Raw genomic sequence first — 19,848 nt, 5'->3', positions numbered from 1 at the left:
CCCAAACCTGCTTCCTACAGGTTTGGAAACAATTAACATTTTAAGAGTTCAGGTGATCTTTCACAGGCAGAGGGGTTGCAGAGAGGAATGTGAAAGAAAACCAAAGCTCTGGGACAAAGTCTCAGAAAAACAAAACTAAATCAGCTTGTAATGCTGAAGAATTCACTGTTAATAACAAGATTCTGAAAGTAGTAAAATACTGTGAAAACATTGTATTCACCAACCTGGCAGTAAAAGCCCCACTGGTACGCAGGTTTGGTTTCCCTCTCCTGATTTTATTGTCCCTACCAGCTGGCCAGAGATTGTTTTTTCTTAAGAAGCTCTAAAATTTTGGCAACGAGTCTAAAACCACAGTTATTAATCAGTAGAAAGTTTCTTGCTGAGTTCGATGAGTGAGTCTTGAAAAGGTGCCAGGCATCGAGGGCTGTAGTACAGCAATGTTCTGTCCAAGGTGACATTCAGGGATGTTAAAACAAAATAAGGAAGCACCTGGGTTAGCCAAAGGTTCATCTGCTCTCTGCTGACAGCAGTGCAAGGTGACCTGGTGTCACATAACCCTGTCCCAGCGGTTCCTTGAAGGGTTTGGCTTTGTCAGGCTGGTCTAGATCACATGGCAATACTCTGTGTCCTACTTAGAAAATTAAAACTAAAGGAGGAGAAGTTCCATCTCTTGCTTTCTTTTCCCTGTGACCTGAAGAAACAGCATTTCTGCCACAGAAATATTTCCTCTTGCAATTAGTTCAGACTCTGCTGCTCGCAGGAGGTGCCTGTGTCCTGTTTATTCCTTTTCTTCACCTCTTGCATGGCTTCTGCCAGAACTGTTCACACCTGGCTTGGAAGTGTCACATGTGTCTGAAGTTCCTGCCAGGTGCTGCTGTGGGATGTCAGCACCAAATGCAGCACTTTCGGTGAAGCAAGGTGACATGAGCTATTGTGTAATGAGCTCTGTGTGAACACTTGACAATAAATAATCTTGGAGTGAGTGATGGGTAGAATGATCATTTGATCCCGCTGGATTTTGTGTAAGAGGAGGAGCCTTTACGCTGCTAGCTGAGAAATGTCTTCGTGACAAAGTCTAAATTTGAATTTTCCTGGGAAGTACCATCAACTCAGAGGGAAAGTGACGTACCACAGGGGATGGACTCGAGGGGGTTTATTTGTAAAATGTGCAGAAATAAGGCGTGGAGTAGCCTGAGCTGGAGGGAAGGGTCCTGCAGCTGGAGAAATAGTAGGAATTCTTAATGGTGTGATGATAACACCCAATGACAATGGGATATGGCTGTGTAGCCTGGCAGTTGTGGTGTGAAATAATGATGCCAAAACAGAAGCAACTCCTCAGCTACCACAGGGCTCTGGTCTGCTCTGTGTGCAGGAATGGAACTGATTAGTGTAATTAGGGGAATGAAGAACTTGTCTCATGGGAACGGGTAAAACCATGTGGTTTATTTAGGCCAAGAGGAGCCAGGGCTGCTCTCCTGGAACAGCCTGAACATCTTGGAACAGGGCAACAAAGAGAATAACTGAGCCACGGAACAATGGGACACAACACTGCAGAGAACTTCGAGCTGAGAATTAATTTGATTTTATCAAAGGTGTAACATTCCGCTCGTAAGGAGGGGAGGGGGAAATGGAACATTAGAGTTCAGATAGTTTTTTTAAAAAAACCTCTTTCTAGCGACTTAGGTTCTGTGTTTGCCGCTCACCGTGTGCCTTTCCCCGGGTGGGGGTACGCGGGGACACGGCGGGGCCGCCCTCCCGCCCGCTGTAGCCGCGCTCGGCCCCGTCCCTGTGGCCGGTCTCCACCCTGAGCCCCTGGGCCCTCAATCGGCTCCGTCCGGCCCGGGATGTGCCGGGCTCGGGGGTGCGCTGGGCTCGGTGAACAGCGGGCGCAGGGGTGTGCAGAGGCTCGGGGAGGTTCGGGGGTGCACCGGGCTCGGGTGTGTTGGGCTTGGGGGTGTCCTGGGCTCGGTGGACGTCCGATTTGGGGTGCGCTGGGTCTCGGGGATGCTGGGCTCAGGGTGCGCTGGGTCTTGGGGGTGCATTAGATTCAGGGTGCGTTGGATTCGCGTTGCGCTGGGCTCCCGGGGTTCACCGCGCTCGAGATGCGTTGGGCTCAGGGGGTGTACTGGGCTCGGGGTGCGTTTGATTCAGGGTGTGCCGGGCTCAGCGGGTTCGCTCGGTCTCGGGGGTGCGTTGGATTCGGGCTGCCCCGGGCTGGGCGCAGCTGCGGGCGGCGCTCGGGGCCACTGCGCTCCGCCCGCCCGGCGCTCCTGGCCGCTCTCCGCGCTCGGTGCCGCCCCACCGCTCTGTGCCGCGCCGCGCTCGTCTCGCTGGCCGCGCTGGGCGGGCCTGGCGGAGCCATGGCGGCCGTGCGGGGCCTGCGGATCTCGGTGAAGGCGGAGACGACCGCGAGCACGGCGGAGCCGCGCGGCCCCGAGCCCGAGCCCATGGAGGTGGAAGAGGGCGAGCTGGAGACCATCCCTGTGAGGCGCTCGCTGCGGGAGCTCATCCCGGTGAGGGCCGAGAGGTGTGGGCTAGGAGGGCTGGGTCCGGCGGTTGGAGGTGTCCGAGCGCTGTGTGAGGGCTTTTGGGGGGGATTCTTGGGAAAAGCGGGGATGTGGGAGCGGGGACAAGAGGGGACTCGGGGGCGAGTCCTAAGGAAGCGGGCAGGATGTGCTTGCGAAGGAAATGAATAAAGGAGGCGGTGGAGAACAGGATTTGGGGTGCGGTGTTGGGGTGTAGAGGAGGTTGTGGGTAGGAGAGTGTACAGGGAATACCTGTGGGAGCAGGGAACAGGGGCTGACAGCGGGATAGCAGAACTGGGAGTGTGGGCTCTCATGAGCAGGGTTTGAGGGTTTTCTTCCCGATGTTTTTCTGCCCTTTTTCACTCTCGCTGATTGTTTCTGTACAAGTTTTAGTAGGATTAGATTTAACAACTAAAAATGGGTCAGAGTCCTAAAATCCTAAGTAATCTTTTGCTCTCAAAACTTGGGTGAAAATTGCTTTGGAAGCTAATCTTTAATTAGCTGGTCTCCCAAAGTGCTTGTGCTTCTACCCAACATGTGGCCTGAGAGACAGCACCGTGCTGTACTTCCTTGTGCTCCATGAGTCAACCTCAGACAGTGGGGGTTTTCAACTTTAAAAATCATGTTTATTTTGCTTTTCTTTTTCTAGTAACTCGGAACATTTGGCAGCATTAGAGGAACTTTGATGCTGTTACTAAGAAAAGCGGTTGGATTGTGTGTGTTCCTCCGTCTTTCTAAACTGAGACTAACCTACTTCTAGAAATGGTCCTTTAGCCAAAGTAATTATTGCAGCCCAAGTGTAAAGAACACGTTTACTCCTAAAGAAAGCAAGAGGTGTTTTTCCAGCTCCAAGCTTTTGCCAGCTGAGGGTGTCAGAATGAAGAGGTGCCATTTTACAGATGCAAACAATAGAGGGCACAGAATTGGTCCAGGGGCTGTGGTGTTTAGTCCCTCTCTGAATTCAGCAGTCCTGGTTGATGGACAGGAAACTTGTGATTTTTTCCCCCCATCATTCTCCATTTTTGCCCTCTATCAGTATTAAAACAGTAGTGTTGCACCTCGGTATTTGGAATTTGGGGTTGAAATAGTGAAAGGAATAAAAAGTTACTTGTTTCATTGTGGATGTGGCTTGGTGTTCTCACTTTTTGAGATTAAAAGCTGCAAACTGACATTCCAGCAGTCAGGTAATCACTGTTAAATCTGCTCATGTTTTACAAGGAAATCATACCCAAACCCAGAATTGTGGAAGTCTTACTTGGGTAAAGTACCTGATGACTTTCCCTGTATTGCTGAGAGAGTAAAAAGCTTGGCAGCAGCTGACATGGAAACTAAATTCTGTCAAAGGAAAGAATCCCTACAGTAAGGGAAGTTTGGTTCAGTTTATGTGCTTTTATTTTCACTGACATCAGAGAAAGTTATTGCTTGTGTGCCTGTCAGTCTGGGGATGTAGGAATCAAGGAAAAGGAGATCTGTTTCTTATAGAAATGATCAGGTGTCTTTTTCAGTGTAACAAGTGTGTTGCTTTCAGTGCTCATTGAGATTTCATCCCCATTTTGCTTTGTTTCAGGACACCAGTAGGAGATATGAGAACAAAGCTGGAAGTTTCATTACTGGAATAGATGTAACCTCCAAGGTAATTTTTGTGCTATGGCTCTTCAACATTTTGTCACTTTTACCGCTGAGAGGTGGAACCATTTCATTTCTTTTTTCCCCAACATGCACAAAGGCTTAGCCTGCTGTTCAGGCAGCTGGCATGAATCACAGTGTGTGTTCCAAAGATCCAAAAACCTATAATGCTTCCTAATAAAATCTGGAGAACAAGGAGCTTCGCAGTCAGTTTCCAAAATTGCACAAGTTCCAGGCAGGCTGTTGCTCATGAGCTGTATAAGAGGAGCCTGAATTGCCAGTCCAAAAAAGTTCTCTAAAGCCAGCTCTCCAGTGTTAAATTCCTTCTCAGAGAAACAAATTCACACTTTTGTATATATTTAAAAAACACATAGGGAAAAATCTCTATAATATTAAAAAATGAATTTTGCCTGTGGTAGAAATACTTCTTTTAAAAGAGTTTTTTTTTTTTTAATTGTTAGTAAGGAATAGATAGTGTTCCCATTCTATCATGGAGTCTGTGTTGTCCAAGACACCTTGTTTTCCATGCATCCTGATTCCCATTCCTGGACCTGCACAAAAACTGTTCTGTGGCACAGAAATATTTTGGTGAACTACTTCTACATTCTGAAACCTACAGGTCTCTTCAGAATTAATAAAATTATTAATATAAATTGTTGCTGTCTGGTAGATTTTAAGTATCCTCAGTGCAGCTTGTTGAGGGTGCTCCTGATTCCTGTTTTGAGTGGATTGGTTTGCATTTTGCAGGAAGCAATTGAGAAGAAGGAACAAAGAGCCAAACGCTTTCATTTTCGGGCCGAGGTGAATCTCGCCCAGAGGAATGTGGCCCTGGATCGGGACATGATGAAGAAAGGTAAAAGATCCCTTTGTTTACTTCCTCACAGTGTCTTGACTTGATTTATCTTGCAATATGTTCTGCATTCCCAGAGGTTTTTCCAGATTACTGCCAAAAGGAATCACTTTGGGGTTTTTCCACCTTTTCATTTGTTCGTCATTACTTTTTAACCTATTTGACACTTACCAGTTCACTCCTTGTTCTACCAACCCCAGGATAAAGAAAACACTTTCTGTGTGCCTTATTTACTAGTGCTACATGCCCAAGATTCATCTTGTGGATCAGTGCTGCTTTAAGAATCCTTAAATGCTTTGTAAAAGCCCTGGAACACTGTGTGGGTACACGTGGAGGACTCTGTGTCCTGTGCACAGGGAGATCAGACTCTGTGCTGTACACACAGTGAAGCTGCACTGATGGCAAGCTGGAACAGAAGCCAGGAGATGTGTGCACAACAGATTGGTGCTTTTGGCACCCAGTTAGTTCTCAAGGCTTTTTTTTCCAACTGGCAGCTTGGACCTGCTAAGCTGTGGCTTGTAACAGCTCCCCATCAGGTGATAGAAGTGGAAGTGCTTTGTACAGGACCTTGTTTTGTTCTGGCTCTTTAGTACTTAATGATAGCACTTTGGCAGTGTTCAAAGAGAAAAAGAGTGTTTTTCAAGCTGTTTGGTTGCTGTGCAGTCTCTGTATCTACCAGTGCTTGTATCCTCTCTTAATTCTCAATTTATTGAAGTTTTGCATTGTGGAAGAATAAATTAAGTTATGGTCTGTGTCATGCTTCACTTCAATTAGTTCCTCTTTAGTTTATTTAAAGGTTGTAAACCCATATGTTACTAATCTGAAAGCTTGGAATAAGTACCAGTTTTGTGTCTTTTCCTCTTTATAGCAATTCCTAAAGTAAGACTCGACACCATTTACATTTGTGGAGTGGATGAGATGAGTACCCAGGACATCTTTGCCTATTTCAAAGAGTATCCTCCTGCTCATATTGAGTGGCTGGATGACACCTCATGTAAGTAAACAGAGTGTTTGTAATTCTTATTCTATTTTTAAAATACTGGTCATAGCTGTACCTCTAAGTGGAAAAAGAAAAAAGTCTAAAATTATGTGCTGCTTCCACCTTGACATAGTTTATCTGAGAGAAGGTGATTGAGCCCTGCAGTTGGGCAGGTTGGGATGGTTTTATGTGGTGGAGGAGGAGGAGACCTGTTGCCATATTTATGTAGTGCATACTCCAGGAGAAATGGGTGGGCGGAAGGAGGTGGCAGCGGGATGTGATTTCCATAGATTGGAAAAGGAATGTAGGTGCACATGGCAAGGGCTGTTTTGGGGAGTGAGATTGCCAGCAAGATCAAAGGTGATTGAGAGTTTCCTCACGGATACTGAAGGCTGTAGAAGAGCTTTTTGCTCCAGCTGGGTGATGGATCATGGAACTGGAATACTCTGAGATTGTCACGTGGTTACAAACCTTGTGCCTGAAATAATAGAAAAAGAAATAGGAGCCAGTGCAGGTTTTCCAAATTGCTGGAAACTTAGTGACAAGCATGGCTAAAAGCTGAGAATCAGTAGCTTCATTCTCTGGAGTGACCCTGAAGAAATTATGCAAGACAAGATAGATGGTGTTCTACAAAATACTGGTAACCTTGAAGTCACTGTGTGTGACAGCTTGAAGTACTGGCACAAGCTGATAGAAAATTTGAAACCCAATGAGCCCTGGGTGGGTAATTGCAATACAGAGCTGCTGGATGGACCTGTGCTGATGCATGAGCTTGGAAATGCACAGCTTAACTCTGTATCTGAGGCTTCATTTCTAAGATTGTCTGTTTGTTTTTTCTTATATGCTACACGAGTAAATTAATGTGAAAATTAAGGCTTCAGGGTTGTAATAATACCCAGTTATAGTTATTACACATATTTTTTAATGGTGAATTTTCATGCTGTGTCTGAGTTACCATGTCAGCTACACTTGGTGAAAATAGCAAGAAAAAGCTTTTTCTTTTCAGCACAGCTTTGCACCATGGCAAAAACTTCAGTGATCCCAACTGAACGACATCTTAAGGTGACTTAGTGCAAAGGTGAATTTAGTGTTCTGTGCTTCAAACTGATGAACATGAAATGATAAAGGTTTTGAAAATTTTGAGATGGTAGACTGGAAAAAAAAAGTAAATTTATTAACCAGTCATTGAAGTTAATATCTGGGTGTTCTTCACCTTGTCATTCTTGTCTGTTTGAGTAATTTAAGAGAGAATCTCTTACTTTGGGTCACTGTACAGTTTTCTTGATATCTGAATCCACTCTGCTTACCAGCAGAACAGACACATTTGCTGCTGTATTTGCACTAAGTGCAGAAAGCTTTTGTTCAAATCTTGTTTCTAAGCAGTTTTAGCTCTTTCAACATCTGTGAAACGCTTTTAATTGGCCTAATAAGTTATGTTTTAGTACCATCTGCTGATACTTGAGGCACATCCTGAATGATATTGCTAACCTGTGTACTCTATAATCTGTGCAAAGGGCTTGAGCAGTCTTCTATTTCCCCGTATTTTCCCACTTTTTGGAAAAGATGAACAGAACTCTGCAGTGAAGTCCAAGGTTCTGTTAAGTTGCCAAAGGGGAAAAAAAAATCCAGGCTTCATTCCTGCCCCCTGCTGCTCCCATAATCACATTTGTGTGGGAACACATGGATACACTGACCCCGATCCAATGCCCTGCTTTGCTGTGCTTAGGAAGCCTCTAAAATCTACGGTTGTGCATTTTAGTGATTTTTGGGGTTTTGATCAGCTCTTGTGTTTTTTAACAAGCTGAAAATGGCGTGTCCTCCAGCTTATCAGGTGTGTTGAAGAATATAACTTTCCCTGCAAGAGATCTAATGGCTTTTCTGTCATTCCTGAATTTTTGCCACTCATTTCCCTCCAGCAAGGCAGGGGAGATGTGACTGCTCAATGACACAAACTACATTTGGGTTTTGTGTGTGTTTCTGTCTGTCACAGGTAATGTGGTCTGGCTTGATGAAGTGACAGCAACACGGGCTCTAATAAATATGAGCTCCCTGCCTGATCAGGAGAAAGCAAAGAGCAGAGAAAACAATGAAGAGAAGACAGCTGAAAAAACCAAGAAAGGTAGATTGAGATACACAAATACAGACATCATCTCATTAAATCAATGAAACTTTAAACTTGTGCTGGGGTATTGCATAACCTAAATTACTGAAGGAGCTTCTATCATATAGTTTCAGGTAAATGTATTCTGCCACTTTAAAAAAGGCTTTCATCTTGGAAACCTTTTGAAGAAGCTGCTTCTTAAAAGGTGGGTTGGAGCTAGACCAAAAGCAGTAATTCAGTCGATACTAAACGTGTTAGATGAGGGTGATACTGAGAGCTGGTATTTATAGTGGGACACGGTGCACAGAAATAGCTCTGTGTGATGTGCCTACAAAGGCAGGCAAAGTGGGCAAAAAGCAGGTGTGAGAAAACGGCCTATTTTTGAAATGCCACAGCTAATTCCCTTTCTGATGCACCACCATCCTTCAAGTACATCCCTCACACCAGCGTGACAGTGCATCACTTCACCAGGGTGTGTATCAGCTCTAAATTTGGCTGTTATCCTTTTAAGAAAGAAGTTATTAAAAGGTTGGGTATAAAAGAGCAGAGCAGCAAAAGTACATCTCAGTGTCGTGATAAGTCTGGTACCTGACTGCCTTGATTGTAAATTTATTTTCCTTTTTTGTGTGGAAGTTTAAAACTGCAGTTTGCTACCTGAGGACTGTTTTGCTCTTAGGCTGCTGTGAGTGCTGTGGTTGCAGGTGCTCTATCACATGATACACAAAAAGATGTTACATTTATTAGCTTTTCCATAGATTTTCCCTAAAAATGCTATTTATGACCTAAATGCAAGTAGCATTCTTGTTAATCTCTCTGTTAGATATCTGCAGTGCTTCCAAAAGCCTTTATGGGAAATTTGGTGTTTAAGGGTTTGTTAAACTTACGGAGTCTTCTAATTCACCCCCTTTTCAAGTTGCTTTTCTCCACAAAGCAGTGACTCCTCAACCATCCACATGACTTTAGTTTTTGCCAAATGTTGATAAAGCTTCAAGTAAGACTTGTTATGAAGTTTTTGTAGATTAGGGACATTGCTTAAATGGAGCATAAATATATGTATTTAATCCTGCTTGCTATGAATTGCATCTTATATTATCATTACACCACATCTGAAAATAAGAACTGTCATCTGAATTACTCCTGTTCGTCTGGAAAAGTGGGATAGTAGAGAAAGTACAGACTGTTCAATTACATCTTAAGGTGTGAGATGCATACAGATACCCTGGAGTCATCCGGCTTGGTTACATTCCTTTTTTTAGACAGGAATTTCAGGGCTATTTAGACATTTAGGGATGCAAAAGATTGGTCTTTGCTATGAGAAGCTTCCAATTTGTGAGGGAGAAAAATGCATGAATACTCTCCCTGATAGAACTTAATTATTCAGGTTTGAACCTGCGTAATTTGTTTACTTAAATTCTCTCTTTGGTTTCAGTTTGGTTAATTGTGCTGTATTGTTTTCACTTAGGAATATTTTCAGGATCTTTTGAACAGCTGCCACTCTTTATTTTAAGTTTTTAAATTTATTGTTGGATGAGATCTAAGATAAGGAACTCTGAAATATAAAAGAGGGTTTTTTAATCTCAGGCCTATGAAATACTTTGAGATCTTTGCAAATGAAATTGGCGTATCACACTTTATAGCTGTCCACAGTCATTACTTTTTTACAATATTTTATTTCCTGGGGACTTCAGAAAAAAAATCAGCATGAATTTTCTTACACTGAGCTAAAAAGAACTCTGAAAAATCAAATCAGAAGCTGAAAAATCAAAGCAGCTCACAATTTTAGCAGTTCTGGAAGCATTCACTTCTTTATTAGTTATTTCACAGTAAAATTAAGTCACTAAGGTTGTTTCTTTTCCTTTCTACTGCTTTCTCTAAGCTTTTGATTAATAACCTGTTTTACACTGTTAGTATTGGATATTTGTAGGCACTTTAAAAGGGAAGGCTTTTATGTGCCTTCAGTGTCTTGGCCTTGCTGATCTCTGACAGGCAGTGCAGTTGCATTTGCTTTCAAAGAATTCAGTTAATGATCACACGTGCTGCTGCAGGCACAGGGCTCTGAATTTCACTGTGCTCTGTGTGCTCCACTTTTCCATAGGCATTCACTGCTTTGATTAATTCCTAGGCTGCACAGGAGAAAGGAAAACACCTTCAGGCTGATCTCAGACAATGTAGGTAATCATAAATCAAATGAGACTGACACACTAAAATGGAGCTTGTTTTTGGTTTTTTTTGTTCCCCAATTATTTTCCTTAGAAAAACAGGAGGAAAGCTCTGATGATGAGACAGAAGAAGGCGAGGTTGAGGATGACAATCCCAGTGATGTGGAGGTCAGTACAGAGGGAAAATGGAAACTCTGCTATGGAAGTTTTGCTCTGGCTGGTGTGAAGTTTTCACAGCATTTTAGGTTGATACTTGCAATTCACGATTTAATTATCAAAATAAATTAGGTGGGGAGTGAGAGGGTGTGCTGGTGGTGATAATCCCAATGTAAAGTGCTTTGTGAAAATAGATTTTGGGGAGTTTTAAGAGTGAGCCTGGCTTCTCTTTTTCTGCTGAGAGGAGGCAGTGAAAGAACAAAAACGGAAAGCAACGACCTTTCAGCAGGGAAAGCGCTTAGAGACCAATGGGATTTAGGTTGCCCATGGATCTGTGGGAATCAGCACACACATTGATGTCCTGGGAGCAATTTAATCTTCACTGGCTGAGTGTATAATAGGTGTGATTAGGATTTCCTTTAGGAATGGCTCAGTGAACACTCCTACATCGTGAGAGTCTGAATTTTAGTTTCTATAAAGCAGCTATAAATGAAAAAGAAAGGTTTTTAATCATTGTGTGAGGGCATGAGAACCTGTTAATAAAATCATTTAGAGTGAGGGCATGAGAACCTGTTAATAAAATCATTTAGATATGAAACGGAAAAAAAATAATTTTTTTCTGTGTCCAAGTTGTGCTATTTATTTTCTGCATTTCAGTCAGTAATATAGAGTCATTTGACAACTACTGGATTTAATAATCTGAGTTAATGTTATAGAGCAAGAGAAGGAAATAGTTTAAATTTTCAGGACAATTTACATTAAAAATTAACTTTGGCTTGTCAAGAAAAAAAACCAGAGCTCATTTGAACATCATTTGAAAAGTGACTTTCTTAATAACCACTTGATTGCTTCTCTGTAAGCAATCCATTTTTGTTCAACAGTCATTTTATTTTTGAGTCCAAAATACCTTTTTTGCCCCCAAAGTTGGATGCCCTCTCCCAAGTAGAAGAGGATTCTCTCCTGCGTAATGACCTTCGCCCTGCCAATAAACTGGCTAAAGGAAACAAGCTATTCATGAGGTTTGCTACTAAAGGTAAATGACCACCTTAACAAGCACACTGAATTAATTGCTTGTTGTAGTTTTATCTGTTGATTAATTAATGACTCAAAGTACCTACTTCTTATTTAAAAGAGTTATTTTTTTTGCTAATTGTTAGGTGTTAAGATTTTGCCGTAAATCCACATTTTGTGTGTCAGTTAAATCCACTTGGAGTTGTATGACAGTTACTGTACCTGAGAATTGTATCTTGGGCTCAGGGCATTCCTCCCAATTCCATGGAATAGGTTTTATGATGCCTTTTTCCAGAAGTAAATTCCACATTTTATAAATATGGATGTAACTTGAGATGCCGACGAGGGATTAGTGGAAATTGTTGCTAAATAGTCGTTTTATTTATGAGTAAAATGAAAATCCATATAATTTGTGGACCATGCAGGAAATGGCACATTCATAAAGAGAAGAAAGGTGATGAGGAAGGTGAGTGGAGCCTCCAGCAGTGACAGGGGGATGTAATGCTCTGTTAAGCTTATCTGTAGAAACCCAGTCTCCTGGAATTCAGATTCTAGACACAAATAAAACTGTGGTGGTAGGAGAAATTCCAGAGGTGTCAGCAAAATTGAATCCTTTGTGGAGGAGGGTGAATTAATGCTTATTTTAAGGCATACTCAGTCTCACTCTCTGTGTCTTTGGTTATTTATTTTTATGCTGTGATGTAAGTTATATTCTGAGAGGGAAAAATTCCTATAATTTCTGTTTTTTGCAGATGACAAAAAGGAGCTGGGAGCTGCAAGGAGAAGCCAGTATTACATGAAATATGGCAATCCAAATTATGGAGGCATGAAAGGAATTCTTAGCAATTCTTGGTGAGTGTTGGACAGAGGAATTGGAACACTGCAGGTAATTAGACAAGCTAATCTGAAACCGTTCTAATTTGTGTATTTTCTTTCTATTTGGTTTGTGTAGATGCTTCAGTGTAAATAATGTTTTTGCAGTGTGAGTGTAAAATAAAGTTTCAAAACATTCAGACCAGATCTCTGACATAAATGTTTGTCTGCTGTTAAAGTAGGTGATAATTGCATTTCCTTAATCCAGGATTTAGGGCTTAATAAATGAACCAGAATTCCCATGACAGGAATGTCATCCCCTCTCTGGTCTTCCAGGAAAAGAAGGTACCATTCCCGTCGAATCCATCGGGATGTGATCAAGAAGAGGACACTGATTGGGGATGATGTTGGCCTGACTCCTCCCTATAAACATCGGCATTCAGGTAACTGGTGGCACTGGGACATGGAGGGCTGGGCAGGAGTTTCAGCAGTGCTTCACCAATCCCCTGGGATGTGTGGAAGTTTTCTTAAAAAAATCAATAAATCTGAATCCATTTTGAAAGTTTACAGGAAGTTCCTGAGGCAGAAACTCCATGCTGCTCCTTGCTTCCCAAAATAGCTGCTGCATTTTATGTGACATTTTTCTTGTACAAATTTAGGGCATGGGGACTGTAGCATCAAAGGCCAAAAGAAGGGCTGAATGACTTCTTCAGACTTCTTGGCAATTTGTCATACTTGCTAAGTCAATTCTTGCAGTCTATGGAAAGCAATCCCTAGATGTAGAACAACAGAGATTAGAAAATTCTATTAATTAGGCTCGAATATCTTCATCTACTGCCTAAAGTAGAAAAATAATGGCTGTAAAAATCTGACATAAGTAAAGTGTGATTGGCCTGTTAAAAATACAGCCTGGATGTTTCAAATCTCATGGAAAATTGTCCATGTTGGTCATGTAGTGCTGTTTGCAGAGATGTCTGAGTGCTGGTGATGACTAAATTGAAGTTGTTTCTATTTAAATCAGTGTCCGTGATGAATTCATAATAATGACACCTGTGTCCTTTTTGGCATTGCTGCTTGCAGCACTTGAAAGGATTTTTGCAGAGCCAGCAGCTGGCACATTAAGCCCTGTAAGATCCATCCTAGGAATTGTGCTTAGCTCAGGAAGGAAGAACTGCACCTTCTACAAGAGGCAGTTGTACTTCAGTGACTGTCCAGCTTTGTGCTTGGCCAGGCCTCTGAGGTAGTGAACACCAGGGATGCTTTGTCCTGTGCCAGTTTTATTACACTTATTGATTCCACTTAAAATATTTGGCAAAATATTCTCTCTAAGAAGAGTGAACTACTTAAAGAACTACAGACTGAGATCATTAATTAATTACAGTGAGGTGGGGGGTATTTGTCTTGGTTTTCAAGCTAGAATTCAGTTGATCAGAATGAGTTTGTTTTGCTGCAGGCTTGGTAAATGTTCCTGAAGAGCCCATTGAGGAGGAAGAGGAGGAGGAGGAAGATCAGGATATGGATGAAGATGACCGAGTGGTGGTGGAGTACCGGGATGAGCTGCAGGCTTTCAAGCAGTCCCGGGAGCGCAGCACCGCAAGGAGATCCAGTGCCAGCACCTCTGACTCTGATGAGATGGACTATGACCTGGAACTGAAAATGATATCCACCCCCTCGCCCAAAAAAAGCATGAAGATGACCATGTATGCAGATGAGGTGGAGTCACAGCTGAAAAATATTAGGTAAAAGTTTCTTAGTCTTTAAAAGTAGCGGTGAAAAGGCATTCCTGGTTTTAGTGACAGAGCTGTCAAAGCTTGAAGACAAACTTGAAACTGTTTTTCGCTTCTTAATATAATTTTGTAGTAGATAGTCTAACAATAAATACAGAAACCAGGCTTTTAATAGAATTAACATTTTTTAAAAACAGCCTTTATGCAGATCTCTCCTTGCTTATTAATAATAATGAAACTCGAAGTACAATCAACAGAAATTTATGCAAACAACCACAATTAACTTCTTGCATTTCATAGCTAGGTCAGGGAGAAATAGCTTCTCCTTCTGTTTCCTCTTTGCCCTTTGCTCTTTTTCTCAGAAAGGAAAATAACCCTTAAGTGTTGATGACAAAAAGGAATTTATGTTCATTATGGGCTTACTAACCAAAATTATATATATATTGGAGATTAATACAATAACTTTACCATGTGTGCCTTCAGTAGGGTGATTATACTCATTATAATGTCACCAGTTTTGAGGCTACTTACCTGCTTTGAGTTTTGACCCAGAGGGCACAGCCTTAAGGGAGGCAAACTTGCCTTGAAACGGATACTGAAGTATTAATGAGATTATCATTAAATTTAAGATTCTGGCTTGAACAGCTTCTAAGCAATATTTTTACCTCTGTTTCTCAGGAGAGAAATCCTGCTATTATTATTTTCTGGCATGTAATTTTCTAGACAAGAAGGCTTAAGAGCTATACTAGATTTAATTTTATTTAGGAGACATCAAATCTATGATTTCTTTTAGGAATTCCATGCGAGCAGATAGCATAGCCACCAGCAACATCAAAAACAGGATTGGCAGCAAAGGATCCTTGGAGAAAGTTGCAGATGTGAGGCTTTTGTTGGAAGAGAAACGTCAGAATAGCACTGGGCCACGGCAGCCAAACAGCACTGTCAAATCAGGTAATTTCATCACTCATTGTTGGGCAGAATTGTCACTAAAATGCATTTCTTTCACATCTGTGCTCCACTGCAGATAAACTCTGCATTCACACAGCTTTTCCACAGGAAGAGATTGAGTTGGGAATTGCTTTGGGGAAAAAATCAAGCACATTTTAGCAAAAGCTTTTTTAGTGATGTTTATTTCTATCCATTTTCTTTGCCTGTGCCTATTTCCCCCCCCCTTTGTCCTTTTTGATTTGCTCCCTCCTTGAGGCAGAGATTCTCTACAACTCCAAAACAGCACACAGGGAAGGTCATGCACAAAATCAAATGTGAAACACTGACTACACTTTCATAAAAGAATGTATTAAATGAATATAGATGTTTTTGCAATTGGCAGGGTTTATTTCTGAGCTGAAATTACTTTTTTCTTTGACTTAAATGTGTATAATTTCAGCTGCTTCTGACATAGGTAATATTACCTGACTGATAAGTGAAAAATACCTTTTTATATCAATGAAATATCAATTATGTTTGTATATTTTACATTTTGGACCTCTGACAAGTTGACACATGGTCCTAAAATTCCCTTTGCCTTCACATTTTTTCTGGACCCCCCCTGTAAGATTGGGAACATCCAGCTAAGCCAGGCAAACTTCAGAATACAAAATTCACATCAAGGGTTAAGTATCAATATGTTTAAGATTCTTTCTATTTTATTCTGCCAAATACCAAGCAGTGTTAGAATTCTAAATCAAGGTATCTGTTATCTGAAAGGCATTGTTTAAGGCAGACCAATTTTCATGGAATTTTACCTCCTGCTGGATATTTACGCACTGAGCTGCTACACCAGAAATGCAGCAAGCCATGGGATAACTTAGGTTTTTATCTTTTGGAAAGAACACAACTTGAAAAAGTTAAGTGTCAGATTTATTGCCAAAAATGAAATGAAATCTGGATAAATTGTATTGCAGAAATTGCCAGGAAATCTGAGTATGAAAGACTTAAATGAAAAGACTAAAAAGATAAAAAGAGAGAATCTCTCTAATTTTAATAGTGAATGAGCATAAACTGAGCTGGCAGAGGTAGAGTAAATGCAACATTATTTTTTTTTGTCATTTTAATCATTGAAAATATCCTCAGATGTGAGGCAAAGACTGGGAAAAAGGCCACACTCTCCAGAAATCAAACCTCCAAGCAGTACCTGTGCTCCTCGTCGCGAACCAATCTCAGATGTGCACAGCAGGCTGGGAATCCCCAAGCAAGATGTAAAAGGCCTCTACTCTGACACCAGAGAGAAGAAATCAGGTTAGTTCTGTGCAGAAAATGTTCTGCAATTCCTTTGGCTTTGGAGCCTAAGAGAAATTCCAGCAGAAAGCCATGAGGGGAGTGAAGCTGAATGAAATTCAGGATAAATTAGCAAATGTTTGTTCAGAGCTTTGAAATCTAAATACATGTAGGGAGAAGCTGGGGGGTTTTGTGAGCAGTATTTTTATGGAGGTGTGTTGAAAATCAAGGACTGCTTCAAAACTGTGGGCACCAAAACAACTGTCAGGAATGCTGGGGCACTTCAGGTGTGAATTAAGCATCCTCTGGAAAGGGGGAACAGTGAACCAGATTTCCCTGAGCCTCCTGTAGCTTAATTTCAACTGCTCTTCAAAGCATCATCAGTTCCATGCCAAATATTAAGGTGGGAGGAATATGAAGGGTTTGAAGAGATGCAGTGAATTTAAGAACTGGTTCCTTGACTTCTTCCTCTCAGTCCTGTCTGGTTTATTAAAAACAGATGTTTGTTTTTCATTTGCTTAGGTAATTTATGGACCAGATTGGGATCTGCTCCAAAGACACAGGAAAAGACTCCAGAGAAACCTGAAAACTCTGTGGCATCTCCAGAGGAAGATGACTCAGAGCTGCAGAGGGTTTGGGGGGCTCTCATTAAGGAAAAAGAACAGTCCAGGCAAAAAAAGAGTCGCTTGGATCATTTACCCTCCCTACAAATCGAGATCAGCCGGGAAAGCAGCTCTGGCTCAGACTCTGAATCATGACTGGTTTCACAGCCTGATGCTCAAGGGTGACTCTGCAGCGTGGCAGGATTCCCTTTGCCCAAAAGCTGGACACTGGCAAAGACTCTGCAGTGAAAGTTCCAGAAGTGTCTCTGTTCCTTTTCTACAAAAAGAGAGGCATAAACCACTTGAAACATAAAGCAATGACATTTGTCTGGAGTCTGTGGCTGACCCTGTGCTGTGCAGGGCATTGTCATCTATGTTTATGACAGCAAACCTGTAGTGAATTGTAGCAAAACATTTTCACCCCCAAGCTTTGAACTTAAAAGATGAGGCAGAAATGCTCTGTATTTTTAAGGAGACCTTTTCTGTTCTTAGTATTTTCATCATGGAGGCTTTTAACAAAATGTTTTACACACTTCATCCAAAGAACAGGGCATTTCATGATCCAGATCATTGCCTTGCCCTTCTGGCTCTTACCAGCACTTTTCCTTTCCTCTTGAAGTAATAACAATAAAGCTTCCTGGGTGGGCAGCCAGCAAGGATAAAGCATGAAGGGATTGATTACCACATTCCCTTCCTCCAACACACTGAATGTAAATCCAAGTTACACATTTTAATACAGTTCAATTCCATATAGTTACCCCAGTGGCACCACCAGAATCCAAGGAATCCACTCATTTATTTTGGTGATGTCACATTCTGCTGTAGCAGGGATTGAGATGTTCAAGACTGCCAAGTTGGATGTTTGAGAACTCTGTAAATCCCTGAGGGTTTGCGGGTTTTTTTTGCTGTTGTTCCATGAGGAGAGATTATATTCCTTTCATTCCACCTGGATTATGTTCTGAAGCAATCCAACAGCTGGAAAGCATTTTTATATTTGTGAGAATCTTCCTGTTGGCCACGGTGAAAGCTCTAGTGGTGTTCTCCTCTGTGCTGTTGTTACCTATCTATATATAAGTGAAAGAGAAAAGGAAAACTTTAGGATCACTGTCTCCTGTCAATATTTTGGATGTTCTTCCTGTGTAGTGGATGTGGACATGGGTGACTTGTTACATTCAGTTTTTTTACCTGCACATTTTCACCCCTCCCTAGGTAGTAAAAGGGTTTGATCAGTGTGCAACTGCTATTTTTTTTTTCATGTTGCCTGTGGCATTTCTTTTGGTTGCCAGTAATTCTGAGTGAGGAATAATGCAGCACATTACATTCAGGTAAACAACAGGTAGCAAAACCATTTTAACAGTCTGAAATTTGTTTGCATTGTCCCTGTTCCTTGGTTCTGTCAGTCCAAAATGTTTATGAACCTCTCTTTCCATTTCTGCTTTTTAACAAGCAAATGTTTCCTTTTTTTTTTGCCCCCCCCCCCCAATTTTTGTACTAAGTTGAAATAGGTTTGAGGTTTCAGCAAGGAATCTGCACTTAACTTTTCTTACTGCTTTATGATGTGTGAGAATAGCAGCATGTAAAATGAAAGGTCAAATGACAGGCACAGTGACTGGAGGGGCAATCTGGGGGCTGACCAGGCTTCAAGCCTTACTATTTCCTTGTTTTGTGACATTCATCCTTGATTTTTCTATTTAATTATTGAATATATAAATGTCTCATAAAAGTACTGTTGAGAGAAACGACTGCAATGTCTGATCACTGTAGTAACTCATTTTAAACGTGTGCTTTCATTAATATCCCCTCCCCAAGCTTTCCCAGAGAATCACACCCATCTCTCCAGATCCTGATAAAATTTATTTAACCAGTGTCTTTTTGCCAGTAAACCTTTGTGTTGTGTTACTGCTTTGAATCCATTGTGACCTTTCCTTTTCCTGAAAGGATTTGGTAGATGGGAATCAATCACCTCATCCACAAAAGCTCCTGGATTATTGGGGACCCTTGCATGGTGTTTCCATGTCAATATTCCTAATTTAAGCCTGGTGAAGGATAAACTAATGGGAATAGAGGATCTCTTCAACTGATCTAAAAGATCTGAGCTGATGGATGTGTGAAATCAATCCTGTGTTTCAGGAAAAGGCACCCGTAACTCTGGTTCTGCCTTCCAGGTTGTCATGAATACGCCTTAAAAATGCCCCCACACTGGTCAGGGCTGTGGTTTTTTGTGGATTTGGGGGGGATTATGTGTGATAGTGAGCCCACAGTATCTTAGCTGCAAGAAAAATAGAGGTTTATTGTTGAAGGGACCTTTGGGGAGAGGGTTTTGTAATTGAGTGTTTGTCTGGTTTTGCTTTTTTATGATGCACAGAGAAGCCTTGAAGAGTGCTGGTATCAGGAATTCTTTCCAGCTTTGGGCTTCTGTAGTTACCTGAGCAAGAACTGCTGGGATTTGGTAGTTAAAAATGAGCACTGAATTTTAAGTGAATGCTTTTTCCTCAGCATTTTAACTCCCATCTATTTGATGGAGAGAGAGATTGCAAAGAGAATTTTGTTCCAAGTCCCCATCTCTTTGTGCTCAGCTGTTTAGTCCTTAGCTTGTGTGTTCTTGATTTTTTTACTGACCTCCCAGATACCATCACCTACAAGAATTTGATGCAGAAATTAATGTTTGATAGGGAGACACAGGACCCGTGTATTTCACTGAAATGTGTTTATGTTAAAAATTGCAAGGAGAATGTTGGCTTTGGCTCTTGCTGGAGGATGTGTGCCTCGGAGGAAAAACTGAATTTTAGGTGACTTGTTGAAGGACCACACTAGTCCTTCTTGTAGGAAGTTTTTGCTGTTTGGAAAAGGTGTATTTTTGATAAATAGTTCTTCAGGCTGACTAAACACGTGGTGTTGAGGGGGCGATTTTAAAGCAGAGGTGGCTTTGTGTTTCTTTTGAAAACAACGGCTGGTGCATTTAACAGAGAAAAGGAAACCAAAACACCCCTATTTTCAGTTCAAGATGACACAATGTGAAAAGAATGGAACTTTTATTTAAAAACACCTGTTCTGTTCTAAATAAAAGTGGCCTGAAATCACT

At 41.5% G+C, this 19,848-nt stretch overlaps 1 protein-coding gene across 1 annotated transcript; it reads left to right on the top strand.

Moving 5' to 3' along the window:
- The first annotated feature begins 2,322 nt into the window (after window positions 1-2,322).
- Window positions 2,323-19,846, top strand: NCBP3 (nuclear cap binding subunit 3). The gene is made up of 13 exons (XM_010402634.3): window positions 2,323-2,513; window positions 4,093-4,158; window positions 4,899-5,004; window positions 5,870-5,995; window positions 7,971-8,099; window positions 10,335-10,408; window positions 11,321-11,429; window positions 12,160-12,259; window positions 12,557-12,663; window positions 13,674-13,959; window positions 14,741-14,898; window positions 16,021-16,185; window positions 16,687-19,846. The coding sequence occupies exons 1-13, from the start codon at window positions 2,361-2,363 to the stop codon at window positions 16,920-16,922; spliced, it is 1,815 nt and encodes a 604-aa protein (XP_010400936.2). The 5' UTR covers window positions 2,323-2,360; the 3' UTR covers window positions 16,923-19,846.
- The last annotated feature ends 2 nt before the right edge of the window (window positions 19,847-19,848 follow it).

Source organism: Corvus cornix, chromosome 19 (assembly GCF_000738735.6).
Source record: "Corvus cornix cornix isolate S_Up_H32 chromosome 19, ASM73873v5, whole genome shotgun sequence".
Taxonomy (NCBI): Eukaryota; Metazoa; Chordata; class Aves; order Passeriformes; family Corvidae; genus Corvus; species Corvus cornix.
Note: the sequence above shows the minus strand (reverse complement) of the source record. Positions and strands in the feature narration are given on the sequence as shown.

Excerpts from the sequence above, each read along its gene's own strand:
- NCBP3 (XM_010402634.3), top strand. The coding sequence starts at position 2,361 with ATGGCGGCCGTGCGGGGCCTGCGGATCTCGGTGAAGGCGGAGACGACC. Across the intron at positions 2,514-4,092 it reads CGCTGCGGGAGCTCATCCCG|GACACCAGTAGGAGATATGA; the intron begins GTGAGGGCCGAG and ends GCTTTGTTTCAG. Across the intron at positions 10,409-11,320 it reads ACAATCCCAGTGATGTGGAG|TTGGATGCCCTCTCCCAAGT; the intron begins GTCAGTACAGAG and ends TTGCCCCCAAAG.